The sequence below is a fragment of the Nanorana parkeri genome, unplaced genomic scaffold (genome assembly GCF_000935625.1).
Source record: "Nanorana parkeri isolate BGI_ZX_2015 unplaced genomic scaffold, ASM93562v1 scaffold18, whole genome shotgun sequence".
Taxonomy (NCBI): Eukaryota; Metazoa; Chordata; class Amphibia; order Anura; family Dicroglossidae; genus Nanorana; species Nanorana parkeri.
Genome location: NW_017306286.1, coordinates 184,009 through 201,276, shown reverse-complemented (window position 1 = coordinate 201,276; position 17,268 = coordinate 184,009). Strand labels below are relative to the sequence as shown.

At 41.0% G+C, this 17,268-nt stretch overlaps 1 protein-coding gene across 1 annotated transcript in view; it reads right to left on the bottom strand.

The window, feature by feature from the left end:
* The window catches only part of TBX5 (T-box 5), a 67,191-nt gene that overhangs the window by 1,288 nt on the left and 48,635 nt on the right, over positions 1 to 17,268 (bottom strand). The window contains exons 5-7 of the mRNA XM_018560752.1: positions 14,621 to 14,773; positions 10,402 to 10,493; positions 6,750 to 6,979 (exon numbers count right to left, since the gene is read on the bottom strand). Coding sequence (XP_018416254.1) covers positions 6,750 to 6,979; positions 10,402 to 10,493; positions 14,621 to 14,773 — 475 coding nt within the window. The remainder of the gene's footprint in view (positions 1 to 6,749; positions 6,980 to 10,401; positions 10,494 to 14,620; positions 14,774 to 17,268) is intronic.

Genomic DNA, 17,268 nt, shown 5'->3' with positions numbered 1-17,268 from the left:
CCCCCCCCCCCCATCTTTAGTGCAGCGTGTTATCTTAAATACTTAACTTCCTCCCTGTTCCTGTGATCTTCATCCCTTCCCTGTTCCCTGCCAGCTAACTCTTCTTGAGGTGCATGAGTACCGTGCTCCAATTCATTCATAGTAGTAAGCCGTATTCCAGCCATCCAGAATTTTAACATGAAACTCTTGGCTTACAGTGCTGTGCTAAATTCAGGACTTGTTCTTTCAACTGCAAAGCTTGAGTTACATTGACGTATAAAGTATGTTTCTGAAGTGCGCACCTTATCTATAACCACAGGTGTACAACAGCCATGATAGTAAAAATTAGTGATGCATCGATACCGATACTAGTATCTGTATTGGTGCCGATACCGAGTATTTGGGCGAGTATGCTCCAGATACTTATCCCAATATCGGAACTTCGAGTATCAGGAACCCGGGCGGCAAGTCATTACCTGCTCCCATGCTTTCTGATTGGCCTGGAAGCCTGCTCTATGCTCCCTCCTCACTTGATGTTGTATTTTTGTGCTGTTTTGGGTTATCATGCAACCCCTAAACCTTCTCTGTTAGAATTGAGTTTAGGATTAATAGGTAAAAAAAACTAAAGCGATGAACACCCAACTTATTTTTCATCCGACTATTCACCAAGGCCTAGACCCTGAGATTGAAATGTTTGCCTGCCACACTCTTGTATTAAGTAGAGAGGTATGTTAATTAGAGGGAGCTCTTAGAGGCTCAGTGCAATTATGTTGTTTGTTTTATTAACTGTTGAGATAAGATATTATCCACACAGAAAAGTATTGTTTTCAGTTAGTTGCCTGACACACTTGCATCATTAGAGAGAGCAGTAAAGCAAAACCACTGTGTAGCTCTGCAAACCAGGAATCAGAGCCTGAATAAGTAGTGAACAAATATAGCTCTTTCCAGGTAAATTAATCATTACAAATTAAACATAGGAACTGAATTAATTAAGTATTATAGTATGCACACCATTTTTCTAGCTATAACTAGAGTGTCCAGAAACACAGCATAAGTTGAAATGAAATCTCTTAAAAGTAAGGAGAAAAGACCACCCTTGACAGTTGTCACCAGGTGTCTCTTTTATCCCTGTTCCAGTGACAGCATAATGAGGGTGAATTTCCCCAATGGGTACACAGAAGCTTTAAGGACCCCACATATAGCACAGTGGCTTAGTGGCTAGCATTTATTTCTTGTAGCACTGGGGTTCCCCGGTCTGACGCTATCAGTGCTTGCTTCACTTTCCTCCGGATACTGCAATTTCCTGCCACACCTCTAAGACTTGCTGGTCGGTAATGTGGATCCTGTCTAAATTGTCCTGAATACATGTGTGTGTGTGTGTGTGTGTGTGTGTGTATGTATGTATGTATGTATGCATGTGAGATAGGGACCTTAGATTATAAGCTCCTTGAGAGCAGAGGGTGATGTGAATGTGTAAAGCACTACATAAATTGACAACACTGCATGAATACCTGTAATACATACATTTATCCTAACCTTTACCTAAAGTTGGTGCAGTTCAATTTTGCCTTGCCCTTACTGATACCACCCCCTGCCATCTGCAGTACTGACTCTGGCCATCCAGGCCGTAATCACATGTTTCATACCAGGTTCTGCTGGGTATTGGTGATTTCACGTAATCTCAGAGTGGAGCTCTCATGAGATTGTAGAGGAATATAGCAGATGGGGTGCTGGGGATGATGTCATTGAGGTCCCCTGGGAGCAGCGTTATATATGTGGTGGGGAGGGATGTGGGATGTAATGTGTTACTTTCCAGAAGGTATTGGTACAATTTTATAGATCAGGAATTGTATTGTAATTATTGTCATTGAGCAGATCCAGGCAGCACGGTAAACTAATCAGTGAGCTATTACTACTATTTGGCAAACATTGTAAATGTAATAAAAACAAAAAATTCACTCAAATGGAAGTTAATCTACAAAATAAAAAAACTGCTAGAAAGGAGTGTTTTGGGCAGAATAGACATGCCAAGTGTCTTCTGCCAAAAAACAAAGCTGCCAGCAGTGGTGTGTGTGAGGGAGTGGGAAACCAGCAAGGAGAAGATCCTTGGAGACTTGCTGTGCTGGGGAAGGATTTGAAGCTGCAGGGAGGGTGGCATGAGAGCAGGGAGGACAGGATTGGACAAGAGAGGAGAAGTGGTGGGGAATAGAAAAGGAAGAAGGAAGAGAGAATGCTGCTGAAGGCAGTAGCAAAACAAAATTCTCACCTATGCATTATCTTTAGTGGAAGTTGAAATTGTGCTAAGAAAACGTAGTCACGTAGCAGTTGGGCAGGAAATTGACACTCCTGGAAGTGTCGTTTTTTTTTAAGATTCTTTAGGCGGTGATTTTCTTTCATGTTGCAATGTTTGCTGGCACAGACAGCAGGCGAGGAGATTATTCATTATGTTATTTGTAGATATAGGATGGGAATGGTAGAATGATGCAGAAAGGTGAGGTTATCTGGGATAATGTAATCAGTACATTTTCGGGAGACTTATCTAACTTTAGTCTAGAAGGGTCTAAAATGTGGGAAGAACCAAATCACTTTGACCTCACTCCAGCTTCTGAAAAAGTACCTCTGCTGCCTGGCTGTTGCTGACCCTGCTCTTCCTAACAAAGATTCTTGTGCCAGACCTCCATACCAGCTTTCTGTGCAGAGCTGGTCCGAAAATCTCCAGCAGCATGGCAGCCCCCAGACTATCTTTTGATATTCTGCTGCATCTGGACCCACTGCAGGTATCCGTGCCACTCCTCATCCTGCTACTCCCTGTCTCCAACTTCAGGGGGTATTAGACTGTAAGTGGAATGTAAGCGCTCTCATCAACCCTGCCTCTACCAGGTATGTGACAGACAGTTAATGTCATATCAGGCAATGTGTCTAGTGCCAGTGCAACTCTGCACTCTGTGTCAGTGCAATGTGATTTAAAGGGATGAGTTTTGAGAATGATGTGAGGGAAGGTAGAAAATATATAAAGTGTCTGAGTTGCAGGACTTACCATAGATTTAGGCTGAAGGGACCACCTGTGGTAGTTGTCGGTGTGTTAGCAGAAGGCCATTGTCACAGATGAGTGAAGTAGGATGCTTGAAAGAATTTATTTTCTGCTAAACATCCATCCAATGAGCCCAGAGCACTCTCAAAGTTGCTAATTATTGGATGAAGAGGGGAATGGCTCCAGAAGGGGTTATGTTTCTGAAAGACCTGGGTGCAGGTTCACATGTAGGGTTGGATGAGATTTCAGCTGTGCTGAGATTCATGAGTAGCATCAAGACAGTCTACTCTGTACCAGTCTATCAGTCTTACTAAGTGGCAGGCTGCATGATATTTGACTATATCGGGTAGCTCTAGACCACTGTGAGCCTTTGGGAGTTTGGGGAGTTGGAGTGTGAGGTGTGGTATTTTTTTTGCCCCACAGGAATTGGGAGAGCAGTGAGTTGACCAATTTAGGATATGAAGACAGGATATAAATGGGTAGGGTGAAGAATAAATAATGAAATTTCGATTTGTGTGGTCATTTTGAGAGTTTTATAATAGCCAAACCAAGAGAACCAGCCAGAATTTCACTTCTGTAGTAAGGATCACACTTTTTGGAGGTGAGACTTTACTTTAACCACTAGTGAGGTGAGATCCTCCTGAGTTAGAAGAGAGTACAGGACTCTAGAGATCTCCGCTGCTGGCAGAACATAAAAGAGGTCAGCATTAGGAGCATTGTGAGGGAAGAATTATTGAGGCTTAATTAAATGTTTTATTATTTTATGTTCCCGGGACATTTTTAAATGTCCCCGGAAAAAAAAAATGTTTTTAATACTCACCTGATCTGATCCACCGACAAGCGTAGTGTCCCAGCTCTCACGCTGTCATTATATGCATACAGAGCGAGCGGGTTACTATTTAAACCGGCGCGCCCCCCAGATACACACGTGTCAAAGCGTCTACGTGCGAAAAACGACAATTGTGCTGCACATGTTACATATCGCCTCGAACATCGCAGTGAGAGCAATATTACTATTTTTCTGCCGATACAGCAACGCATCCCTGCTTTCTTTCCTAGAAAGAAAGGATAGAAAGTGAAAACCGGCCGAGCGCTGCGGGAGGAGAGCGCTGTGTTTGTGGTTTTTTTTGGGGGGTGGGCCCAAAAAAAATCTTGCACCAGGGCCCTTTGTTCCTTAGGTCCGCCACTGGGTGAGTGCCCATGGTTTGAACGGCCATTAGTTGTGGGCTGCTTCTTGGTGTGCTGAAGGGGTGAGTGTCCTCCCAGTAAAAACATGGGTTCTGAGGTTTGTGCGGGCCACTGTTTTCTGGGCTTTAGAGAAAATGCCAGCTGATAAAGAGGTGTATTGCTACTTAAAGTATTGGTTAAGGACTGACTCCTGAGACCAGGGTTACTTTCCATACTTGGGCATGGTGGAAGCGCTTTCTGGAACTGCTGAGATTGTGAGGCAGTGAAACAGTGCAGAACTCAGATCTTTATGCTGCCAGTGCTAAGCAATGCGCTCGTGCTGGAATATGTTTTAAACACAGTTTGATTTTGGCAAAAAAAAAAAAAACATGCATCCCCTTTACAAAAAAATTGATTTATAATTACCTGGTAGTTTGTGCAGCTATTTTTATAGGGTTTTAATTTGTATTTCTTCTATTCTCTTTTATAGATAAAGCAAATATAGTTGTATAAAGTTATTCTGTGAAAGACTTCTCTTAGCTATGAAGACATGAGAGAAAGAGAAAGATTGGGTTCAGAAAAGAAATGTGAACAACTGACCCAGAATTCCTCTCCCTCCGATATTTTGGGATATAAGCACAATATATTTTTATTGTTGTTTCTTAAAATGTTTGCCTCGGGGAGAGGCTTGAGAAAGCACAATTGGCCTATTAACTAGAACTGAGGCAAATGCAGAATTTTAACCTGCTGGGATTCTAGCCCTACCTTTCTGTAAAGAAAAACATTTTAAATATAAAGTCAGCTAAGCATTTTTTAGATCAAGTATGGCAGCCATTTTGCACCCAATTTATGTAAGTACAAACTGAATCCTGGCCTAGTTTGAAAGTCGAGAACTTGGACTTGGATGTTAAACCTTTTTTAGTGGAACAAGAACAACTAGCATATTTGTAACAGGGTTACAAATTATATAAGGAAAACCTGGCATTAACTGACGTTTAAAGTGTTTTTAACAAAGTTTCTCCTATTCCATAAAATTACATTAGGCTGCACTCCTTTCTTCATTCTCTATCATATTTTTGGCTGAGATTAAAGTTGAATTTTTACACACCATAAAGTACTGCAAAAATATGAATATAAGTTTTTTGTTAACTAGAATAATTCTACAGTTTAAATAAAAAAAAAAAGAAATGTCACTCATCATTGTATTATTAATAGTATTGACAATCGATTTAACTTAAAGGATTATTAGAGCCTCACATTTGTTTGCATATATCCACTGCTAGCAAGTAGTAGATAAATGCAAAAACATTTTAAAAAAATTAAAGTTAACAAAAGGGTTAAAACTTACATGTGCCTCCGCTCCGCCCTCCCGTCCGAAGATCTAAAAACGGCCAAAAAGGATCATGGGGCGGGCGCAGTAGCAGTAGCAGATTTTCAGACGGGAGAAGAGACACAAGGTAAGTCAATGCAGGAATCATTGCACCTGCACAGACTCCGTGGGACAGGAAGAGACAGGAGTCAGCGCTGGATCAGAGACCAGCACCAGCGCTGGAGGGACTACTGAAAACTATTGGAAAGAAGATGATGGTATCAAGAGACATCATTTAAGATAAGTCCTTACACCAGCATTTGGATGGGGGGGGTTAGGCTTTAATCTCACTTTAACCTAAAAAATTATTTTAAAACATTGTATTCAGTTCTTAAATCCATGTTCCCCTGTGACTGTGACAAGGGGAAGAAACTAGTTTACAATTTTATTAACTTTTTAGTAGTGCAGAAACTAGAGATGTACACTATTGCATGCTATACACATATTTCTCGGGGAAAAAATGCTCACCACCATAGACGTACAATACAAAAACCAAATTAATCAAAATTATATGTACACCACTTTAATAAATATGGTGAGCTAAGGGCAAATCAACCAAAATGTTTGCAAGTGCTTCAAAAAATGGCAGACTTCAAAACAGGTGAAGTCAACAATATGCTTAGACGTGGCAAACTAACCTTTCTAAATTGACAGATCAGATAGTGGTAGGCTTACTTTTTAAGGATTGGAACAAATGTGAAATTATTAAAAAAGGTTTGGAGCCAATTCTCCTTAGCATGTCATTGTGGGCATGCTGAGACACAGCATGCGTCCCACTGGCTCACAATGATCTTAAATCAAGGCAGTCACTGTCAACAAATTATTCTGGGTGACTGGTTTAGAAGATCAGGCTAAATGCATATAGACAAACAGCTATCCTAGCTTTATTAACTCAACCAAAATTGTTAAGTCATACCAGCTTTTCTGTGAGAAACTGGACTATGTTTATAAGTACAGCGACCTACGTCTGCCCCATTTGACTGATAAAGTGCTAATACTAGTAAGAGAATCATAGTTTTAAAGTCACACAAAGAAGGTTTCCTGTGTAACAATGGCAATGGAAGGCACCTTGAGGTGTCTGTTTTTTTTAGTTTCATTTTTAAAATGTAAAATGCCTGGCAGGTTAACTTTGCATTTCAATAATCACTTTTCTATAATTTTTCTAACCAAAAATAGAGATCCCCAAAAGTATGTTGCACATACCTTTTCTTTTTGTGCAGTGATATATAGGCCCAGGTTCATGAGGAAGAGATTGGTATGAGTTGGAAGGAGGCATTAAGTCCTGAGAGGTGCTGCTAACACCATTCTCACACTGGTACTGAGAACTGAGGTTGGAGGAATTGGAAATATTCCGAGATTCCGAGGGAAATGGACTATGATTCGATGAAACTTTCTGTCGCACTGTACTTCTTGGGACCACTGGATATTCTTTGCTGAAATGAAAAACAAACTATATAGCAAGATGAACGTCAGACAGACAACAATTAACAACAATAAACAACTCACGGGGGTTATAGCATTCCCCTACTTTTGTCTGTGCTGCTGTTAAAGAGATTTCCCCTCACTTTCTGTCCTCAATGCAACCTTTTTACTAGACAGAAAGTGGAGGAATCTCTCCAACGGAGCATCTGATGGCAATAAAATCTGACAGGAATTCTTATATTCCGACTCCCTGAGGTTTAGTTTACTAAAGAACTGTGTAATAACCATTTTTTCCATAAAACACGATTTTCCTCTTTTTTCATCCTTATTTGTATCTCAGTGCTGCTAACCTCCTTCAGCCTCTTTCAGTTACTTTCTGTCTACATGCACTCACTACAATGTTGTCTTCACATAATTAGGATTGGATTCTTGATATTGGCAACAATATGCCACAACATCCTATGTAGTACTGCTTAATATTTTGCTATACGTTGCTCTTGCCATCTTAACAACATCATAAGTTTCATAATATACCTGTACTCTATTTGTTAAAGCTGTCACTGTATTTGTCAAAGGAGACACTGTCACTTCTCCCGTACAGGACAAAGTCACCATGTCTCCTTGTTGTCTCCCACAGCAAGGTATACTCACCACTTTCTCGTCGCCTCCCTGCTGCAGGAGTCCACCCTGGCATGGCAATTAGCCCCCCAGACGCAAACATTGTCACATGAGGGAGGTCATATGCTCCTATATTCAAATCCATTAGAGCAAAGGAGCATAAGTGGCAAGGAAGTGCGGATCGTTTTGTATACCCTATTGGTTGGGACGGCACTGTCAGAAGACATTGTCACTTTGTAATTAATGAGTAAAGTGACAGTGTCTCTTTAGGTATCGAAATGTATCCTTTACCTGACAGCAGCTAAGACCTAGAGGGCAGTGTAGTGGTATTTAATAGTCATGTACTGTAGTTTTAATGTTGGCTTGTTAACAGTGGATGGAAAATGCTTATTAGATAGATAGATAGATAGATAGATAGATAGATAGATAGATAGATAGATAGATAGATAGATAGATAGATTTTATTTGTCACATACACAATCGTACAAGAATGATATGCAGTGAAATGCTTACACGACTGCAGAGCAGTGGTGACGGCAGCCGACTACACCGGCGCCATCTTTGTAGAGCAGTACGGTGACAAGACGCGGATGTAGAGAGCCTGCAGCTTCTCCTAAAGCTCCGGGTGTCGCCTCTGAACGGCAGCGTGATACAAGTGCAGGAGCGCTGTACAATCTTAACCGCCATTAATCCCCAACGGAGAACCTGACTGTGCCAGTTGGTAGACGAGAAGATCGTTATGGGCCTCCGCATAATCCCCCATCTTGTCCTCGACGTGGACGACTCCGTCTCCCAGGGCATCAACATCCCTTCTCAGCAGCAAAAAGCACATCTCTATGCAGGGAGCACCCAAGAGACACAAGCACGTCCCCTAGGGTAGTGTCCAGCAGGGGGCGATCAGCAGTGGGACAATCCTCAATGGTGCTATTCATCTCCTCACACACATGCACAGTAGGGCCAGACCGCTCGTCCCCCTCCCCAGGCCGTATCTGCGCTCCCCCAGAGTCCAGTCTGGGCGTGGATTTTGCCGGGTTGGCGGTCACCTGGCTCCCACCTCCTTTCGGCTCCCGCTCGTTACGGCTGTCGGAGAGTTGCAGAGAGGACAGGGTGCTGGACGAGCCGGCGCCATCTTGAGTCCGCGGCGAGCCCGTCGAGCGGAAAAATTCAGTAAGTTTCCGAGGGCCTTTCTTAGATTTTCGTTCTCTCCGACGGTCGCTGGGGTCAGGGGCACACATGGGTAGTATCATGGGAGTCCTCTGTGCTAAGGATTCAGCCCTAGGATTTCAGCTGTGCCGGAGCTCCACTATCCTGCGACCATCCGTTGATGTTAACGGATGAAGAAGGCATTTTGGTGCTAGACTGAGTTTCCCTTCATTAACATACAATGCACCCCTTGATAAGACAGAGAGTGTTCAAATCTAGTTTACAACTGATAATGAGATCTGCCACCACAGTACAGACAGGGTTAATTATGGTAACATTATCTCCCCCATCCCCCTTCTTGAAATTACAGAGAATGGAAAAACTTCAATTTTGAACAGAGCAAGTAAAATGGTAAGCAACAATTTTTTTTATATGTTTAATTGAGGATATAGTTAACATACCAGGTCCTCAATTATCTACAAACACTCAGCAATCACTGATCGCTGAGTGTGTGTACCTTGCTCTTCTCTCTGACACGCTGTCACAGGAGGTTGATCGAGCGATGTAGAGAGGAAAGCCCAGCCTCCTGTGACAGCGATGTCTCCGCCCACACAGCGCTCTGCCGAACTGTGATAGGCGGCAGATCGGTGTGGGAGGCGCTCTCCACCGCAGCGCTCGGCCGGCTGTCACTTTCTCTACTCCCCGCTGGGACATAGAGCAGCGCCCAGCGGGGAGAAGAGAAAGAACGGATGCGCCAATGTATCGGCGCATCCCTATTTTAAAGTTATGTTTATGAATGGGAAAATGTAACAAATGTAAATAGGTGCTATTCCAATTTGGCAGCAAAGTGGTAATACACTTCAAACCCCATTACTCCTTTATTTTACCCCTTTCCAATTCTTCCAACCTGGAAGAAGAGTGGTGCTGGAACTCAGAGTGACAAGTCATTGGGGAGTGCCAAAGGTAGGGTAAGAATTGTAGCCAATCCTTTGTTTTGAATTTTTAAAAAGGCCTGGCCATTTTTTAAAGAAATAAATAAATAAAAGTTGAACGTGGGCTTTAAAAAAATTGTTACGGTAACTGCTACAGTAACCCCTGCAGTGTTAATAGTTTGACTAACGTGTGCATAAATGCACATGTTTGTATTGCCTGACAATCCATGTTCATTCACTGATTTCACTGAGCAGACAACGCAGCCATTAGCCACTCTTGAGGGAAGGTGCAATCAAATTATATTATTTTCTCCTAGGATATAGGAGTGTCATTACATTTAATGGTGTCTATCGATACTACGATCATTGGATCATTTATTTTTGGTGTGGGGTTGACTTTTGTAGATAATGCATAGCCATACTAAAAAAGTTTGATCTTAAGGGTAACCCTTCAAGTGTTATACATTTTATTTTTAGTTTTATACCTTAATTTTTTGGGGGAAATGTGGTGTAAGTTTTTATGTATTCAAAAAATGTGCATCAGTGTTTGCATCCAGAACAAATGTATCATGTGATCATCGCTCATAGTATCTATGCCCACCTTTTCATGTCTAGTAATACCAAAATTTTTCGGTACAGAGACACACTGGCATTTTTCCTACACTATTATTAGAAACCCAAGTCATAATGTTATTTTAACTCAAGTTTCACTGATACAGAACACATAAAGAAGAAACTACCTTTGCATTCTGGACATCCGATGCAGCTCCATGTCATCGCTCCCCCTAAATCCTTTGGCAAATGGGTTGTTTTCAATCTTTAGCTGTGTAATCTGATAATAATATGGGAATGACATCAGAATTGTGAAGTTTTATTTCCAAAGACACAAGAAACTCAGAAAAAATACAGAGTATACTGTCCACAAATTTCATTAACTGACAACACTACCTAACCTTAACTGATTTAGCAATCAAACAGGAGATTCAGCTCAGTCCACTTCGTGCACTACATATATGGGGTACTGAATCAATTATCAGTTTTATCACATGTAAATCTGCAATTTTATTGTGTTTATCTTGTACATTTTAAAGCTATATCATCACCAGTCTCCCGTCTCCTTAAGATTTTTATTGCTGTCTGTGTTTTCATTAACTCTTTTTATTCATCTTGGTGGCCGTTGTCACTGGGAGTGAAGGTAAGGAAAACTTTGGGTGGCCACCAGAACAGGAAAAGCAGGAAATCCAATTCCAATTTGGAATGCCTCACTTTGAAGATATTTGCTCTGACTTAGTTTTGTCCCAACAGGACAGGAAGTGAAAGGAAATCTCTTGAACAAGTCATAGATGGTTAAAAAAAACTGAGGTTTTTAACCATTCCAAAGTGTAAAAAATGTTTTGACTTTGGATAGCGACTCATAATGTATTGTTCCTTATTTGCTAATGGCAGAAACCAGTATGGATGCAGACAGAATTAGGGCAGGTCTTAACCCCTTGCCATCCGCCCAAAATACGGGCAGACGGCAGATGCTTCCTATTGGGTGGACGTACATTTATATGATTTTTTTCTGCTCCTGTTGGGCGCGCGTGAGCAGAATCCCACCGGGAAGGTTAACAGCCATTACCAGCTGTTACATACAAGTGTTGTATGACCTTGCACAGTGCAGGTCCCCCCCCTGCTGCCGCCCCTTCCCCTTGCCGCTGCTGGTTATCCGAGAACACCATCACATTGGCTACTAGTAGAGAGAAGAAGGAGAGATCAGCATTTCCCCACTGCTGATCTCTCCTCCTTCTCTCTCTAAAGGCGGAAGCGATGTATATTACATCACTTCCACCGTTAGCTGTCATTTCTCTGGCTGCTAGCCAGAGAAGAAGCTGGTGAAGCAGATCTCTATGTGCGACAACAATGATTACGCCACACATGTTACATATCACCGCGAATGTCGAAGAATGAGCAATAATTCTAGGGCCATTAATCACTGATAACACTGAATTGATGAGCTTTTAAAGTGTCACCTATGGCCAATTTTAGGCATGGTAGTTTTTTTGCGCACGCAATTTTAAAGCTTGACATAGTTGCTGTCTTTTTACCCAACGTGACCCCATCTTTTATATTTTACCAAAAAATTGGGTAATAATAAATGTTTTATAACATAACATAGGGAAAACCGGTTTTCTTTCAAAATTTTTGGTTCTTTTTTCATTATAAAGTAAAAAATAAAGACCCCAGTAATGATGAAATACCACCAAAAGAAAGCTCTATGAGTCCCCCCAAAATTGTATAAAATTAATTTCACTTCAGCGTTGTATGACTGAATAAATGTCAGTCAAAGTACCGCAGCGCTAAATACTGAAAAATTGCCTGGACAGGGGGATTAACACCCCGGTCAGCAAGTGGTTAAAAAGTATCTAAAGCCATTTTTTCAGTATACTGTACTCTGGAAACTATGCCCAAAAAAAGGTAGTCACAGGGCAAAGCATTAGTCACCAATGCTGCCTGTGTTGTCCCTGCAGCTGATCTTTTCCCATGACTGCCATGCAATGCCTTGTTCTGCTCTGTGTGGGGGCGGTGATATTGCTTGAGGCAGGGTTTTGCTTTTTAAAATCAGAGCCTCCAGCAACGTGAATGATGAGCAGCACAGTAGCGATATCACCAAATATCACGCCAAATCTCCTAGTACTATCAGTCAGGGGCCTTAATTTCACACTGCATATATAAAGCTATAAGGATTAAGGCTCACTTACATACCAGAAAGTGCGCTGCTATTTTTCAGGAGGTATCCAAAACACAATTAACATTCTAAATTTTCCCAATAACAGCAAATGTTTTACTTTTTGAGTTTAGTTCTATTTAAAGATACTTATTCTTAACACATATAGGTAGCTTCAAATGGTCAGGAAAAAATGCGCTCAAATTGCACATAAACACATGCAGAAACGTTATTGTATATGCATAAAGGCCTTACATAAACCTCTTTCAAACATTTTCCTTGACCTCCAAAGCAGCAGTAAATAAATTAAAGTACTTGTACTAGACTTTTATATAAATGATTTTATATTTTTTTAAATGTATTCATATTTTTTATTTTAATCCAAGTTCAAATCTAATTCAGTTTCACTTTTATATACCTAACCAACCAAATGATTTTAAAACATCCAAGTTCTAAACCTTTTCCTCATAATATATTTTTAGCACTTAAATTACACAAGAAATTAGTGCATCTAGTCGTTATTTATTTGCAGACATATTTCCACAGACACGCACACTTCTCGGGAATAGACTTATGCACAGAGCTAAAGGATTTTGAAAGATATATGAACTGCAAATAAGGCCAGGCAGTACTATATATATCTTCTGCTCTCCTCCCTATATTTAAAATGAGCAGATGCCATTCTTTCCAAGGATCAGGGTGTATTTTTTTATCTAAAGATTTCTCCACATGGGCAAATTCTTCACTTTATGTATATACAGATGTTACAAAACTAAAAAAAAAAACCTGGTTGGCTTCCCTGTTCTCCATAAAACTGTAAAATGTGCCTAAGCTGGAGAGAGGCTTGGCAACTATGGAAGGGTGGTTTTATGTGCTTGCTTCATTAACTCTTTACCTGATGTTTAGAGCTGGACTAGGTTGTAAGCGTTACAGTTGGACAAAGCTTGTTTTTGTATACTTTAAATTAAAACTAATTATTTTCATGTATTATGTTAAAAATAGCAATATAACTACAGTATTACAAACAAGCACTGGATTGCTGTGTGTTTCTTGAAAATGAAAGCCCACTTTCAACAATAAAATAAAATGTTCTTGTTTTAAAGTGGGGATATGTTAGAGCCTCTGTCTGTTTTTTTTTTTATTGTTGACTGGGTCCCTACTGGGGAAACATACCCTCACTTTCTGTTTAGACAAGAAGGAAATTTCTCCAATGAGGAAACAGACAAAAACTGTCCATGCCTTCCTGTCCCAGTGAAAACTGTTCCTCCCATACTGTATCTTGTACTGGTGTCACAGAGACATTAACTGAGACCAAAACCATCTGAGAACCCAGGTAGTTTTTAATACTACCTGGGTTCTCAGGTAGTATTAAAAAAAAGAAATGTTAATTTCTTGCCCACTCTATTTAAAACTAAAAAAATAAATGGCTTTAAGTAAGGTTTTGATGTGTCCACTCCCTTCAAAAATATATTAAACTTTGATAGATACTGCTAATGACACCATGCTTGATGGAATCACAATAGGCAGGCTTCAGAATATGAGCTGCTTCAGAATATGAAGTGCATTGCTAATAAAGGCATCATTCAGATGGTTGGCAGGCTCCACCACCCCTTTGAAAAGCTATCCTTGGTGAACCACTTTTCAGAGGACAGTAGGGCAGAAGCTGCCTGGTGTTCAGCGGGTGGCAGTATCCTAGTCGGGATTTTCAATTGCAATACTGCACCGCAGCCTTGTACCCACATGGTTATGGTGTGGCCTCATTGACTGCAATCTCTGCATTTGGGGAGGAGCACTTCCTGCCAAATGCAACCTGCTGTTTGAAATGTGTCTCTATTTTAGCTGTTAGGTGGGAACGCAGATCAACAACCTGTTTTTACTGCCCCTTGCCGCCCATCTGAACAAGGCCTCAGCTTTCTAAATTGCTGATGCATATTAGTCATTAACTTGCCCCTTACTGCATGCCCCACACAGCCCTTGCCAGACCACAAAACAAGGCCTTGGGATTTGTCAACTCGCTATATCTTTGTCATAGGTGTCACATACATGCTCACTATCATCTCCATTGGCCTTTTTAGTTAATTTCACCGACAACTATCTAAGCTAGTTGGGTTTGAATAGATGGACTGTGCAAATGTTAGTCTGCACCCAGTCTAAAAAATGATAGTTGAAAGTCAACCATTATCTTACTGTCAGTGGGCAGCCATACATTGGTGGTGTGAGGTTTGTGTAGATTTAAACATTTTGTCCTTTACCTTGTGGTTCTGGTAGGAAGTGACTGCTATAAACGCTGTTTCCGGGAAGACATGTGTACAGAAAGCTGTGTTCTTGGACCCAAATCCATTATTTTCGTCTGCTTTAACTATGTGGAGCCGAGGCTGATATTTGTGCATTGAATTCAGGATGATCTACAAAAAACAGCCAGGACAGAAAGAAATTTCAGGTACAAAAAATGCAAACTGATTTTAAATATCATATCAAAATGATTTAGAGTGCCTTACTCAAGGATATCACATGAAGAAATATTAGCTTTACTTGATTTTATGAATAAGACTTTAAGATACCATATGTAAAGTAAAACTCCAGTTTTACTAAAAATTTATATAACATACAGTATACGACTGCAAAAGAAGCAGTTTTGTTAAAAATGACCTTTCCATCTCAGTCTGCAGCCAGCTGTGATTTTCTGAAATGTCAAGAATAGCCTTTTGTTGCTGATTTGCAACCCAAATAACACTGTCATTCTCTGCTCATGTGATTGGCTCAATGCTTCGCCCAACAGAATTTCTCTTTATTGGACTGATCAAGTGATTATAGCAGGGAAGCCCTTTAACTCTGCACTCCAGAATGTTTTTAGGAATGCTTGTCTCCGTTTCTACAGAGGTAAAGCAGATCAGAATCTGCGATTAAATCCATCAAATGTATATTATGCCTTTTTTTTATTTCTCATCTAAAGTAAAGTTCCGCCATAAGTACATGAGCAGTGTGGTAGGTTGTTATGTGCACACAATATGGTATGTTTAAATTGACACTAAAGTGACACTCAGGAGTTAAAATGCATTTAAGAACCTTAACTATTTACAAACATGTATCTTATTTGTGTATCACTCGGCTGTAGATCCTCAAATCACCTCTGTGTGGGTGCTGACACTGATCTTCCTTCTGGAGGGTGGCTACTTTTGTTTCCCATGGTCCCTGTGTGTTTTGTAAAATAGCCACCGCTCCAAGCCCAGTCCCATGATTTGAGGATCTACAGCCGAGTGATACACAAATAAGATACATTTCTGTTAATAGTTAAAGGAGAACTATGGGGTAAGTGTTTGTCACCCTTTGTTCTCCTACGGGTCACGGGAGGACATAAACTAGCGCCCTCATGTGACCCAAAGCTCAGTATATCGCGAGCTACTGAGACCGCCGCAGCCGGGAAGGATCCCGACATTACTGTCGAGATCCACCCAGCTGTGTGAGTGATAGCTGGCTCTGCCTATCCATAGGCAGAGTCAGCTGTAGCCGCCCCCTCCCCCGTCCGTTCCGCCAGTCAGCGCTGGAGGATCGGACAGGGGGGGGGGGCATCCTCTGCAGGCAGCTGTGAGTGACAGGCACGGCTCTCTGCAGGGACATGATCGAGAAGTGAGCGAGCGACGGTATGCGTTCGCTCACTTCCCGATCTATTGAGCCGACCTGTGACAGTTTCATTGTCACACCTCGGCTCGAACTATGAGGCTGAGTGAAAATCACTCACCTCATAGTTCTCCTTTAAGGTAGTTGAATAAATTTTTTAGATTTAACGCCTGATGTTAAGATAACTCTAGTGTCACTTTAAGCAAAACCCAGGGCATGTTAATACAGGGACATTAATATAAATTTGTCCCAGGCCAATCAAGGGAGGAAACTAGGCTAAGCAGCATGCTTATGATTATGCTGTTATTGATGGAATAGAGAGCTGTATCTAGACACCTCCTGAACCTGTTTAGGAAGAAGGAACAAAAACGAATGTGTTAGTCCTCAAGGTTTCTTCTGGGGTGTCTGGCACTACCTGCAGTATACATTTAAAATAGAACCGAAACCAAACCTTTTTTTATTTTGAATAGAATAAGGAAGGGTTATAACCCCTGTCCACTTTGTTTTTACATATGTGTTCCACCGAGCAGATTTCCCTTTACTTTCTGTCTGGTAGCCACAACAGGAAGTGAGAGGAAATCCCTCCAAAAGGAGGAAAACCCATGTAGTCACCAGAACTAGTTTCCCAATTGGAAGATTTCCTATCTATGCTCTTGACCACTCAAAATGTGGAATTTTCTTTCACTTTAAGTGAAAACAGTCATCAAGACAAACAGAGAGGGGATACAGTCCGCAATAAAAACCTGAAAGGCGTTCTAATCCCTCTTCACTCTATCCAAAACTAAAAAAATAAGTTTGGCTTCAGTTGCATCATCCATCACAAGTATGTCATCTCCTGTCTATATAAACTTTTCATGATATTTTGGCCTTTCTAACAAACAGGACATGGTAAGATACTGTGTCAAATGAAGTAACTTTAACAATCATATTTTGTTAACCGTATTGTTTCCCTATAGTTATCTGAGGCCTTTTTAATGTTAGCCATGTCAGCATTGTAAGCGCAGCTATGAGTAATTAGCAGCATGTGATAACAACAAACCGTTTTGTGTCACCGGACCAATTCAACTTTATTTTTCTTGTACATAAGAAGACAGAAGACACTCTTCATGTGCACAATGACTAGCATCATATGTACAATCACTCTGGGATTTAGGCAGTGGCAGACATGGCTCTGGCTTAGGGACCACAACTGTGTTTTTGCAGTGAATGGCATGTCAGCAGCATGATATCACAGTGGCACAGTGATATCCCAACTGTATTACTATTCAACTAGATCTGATTC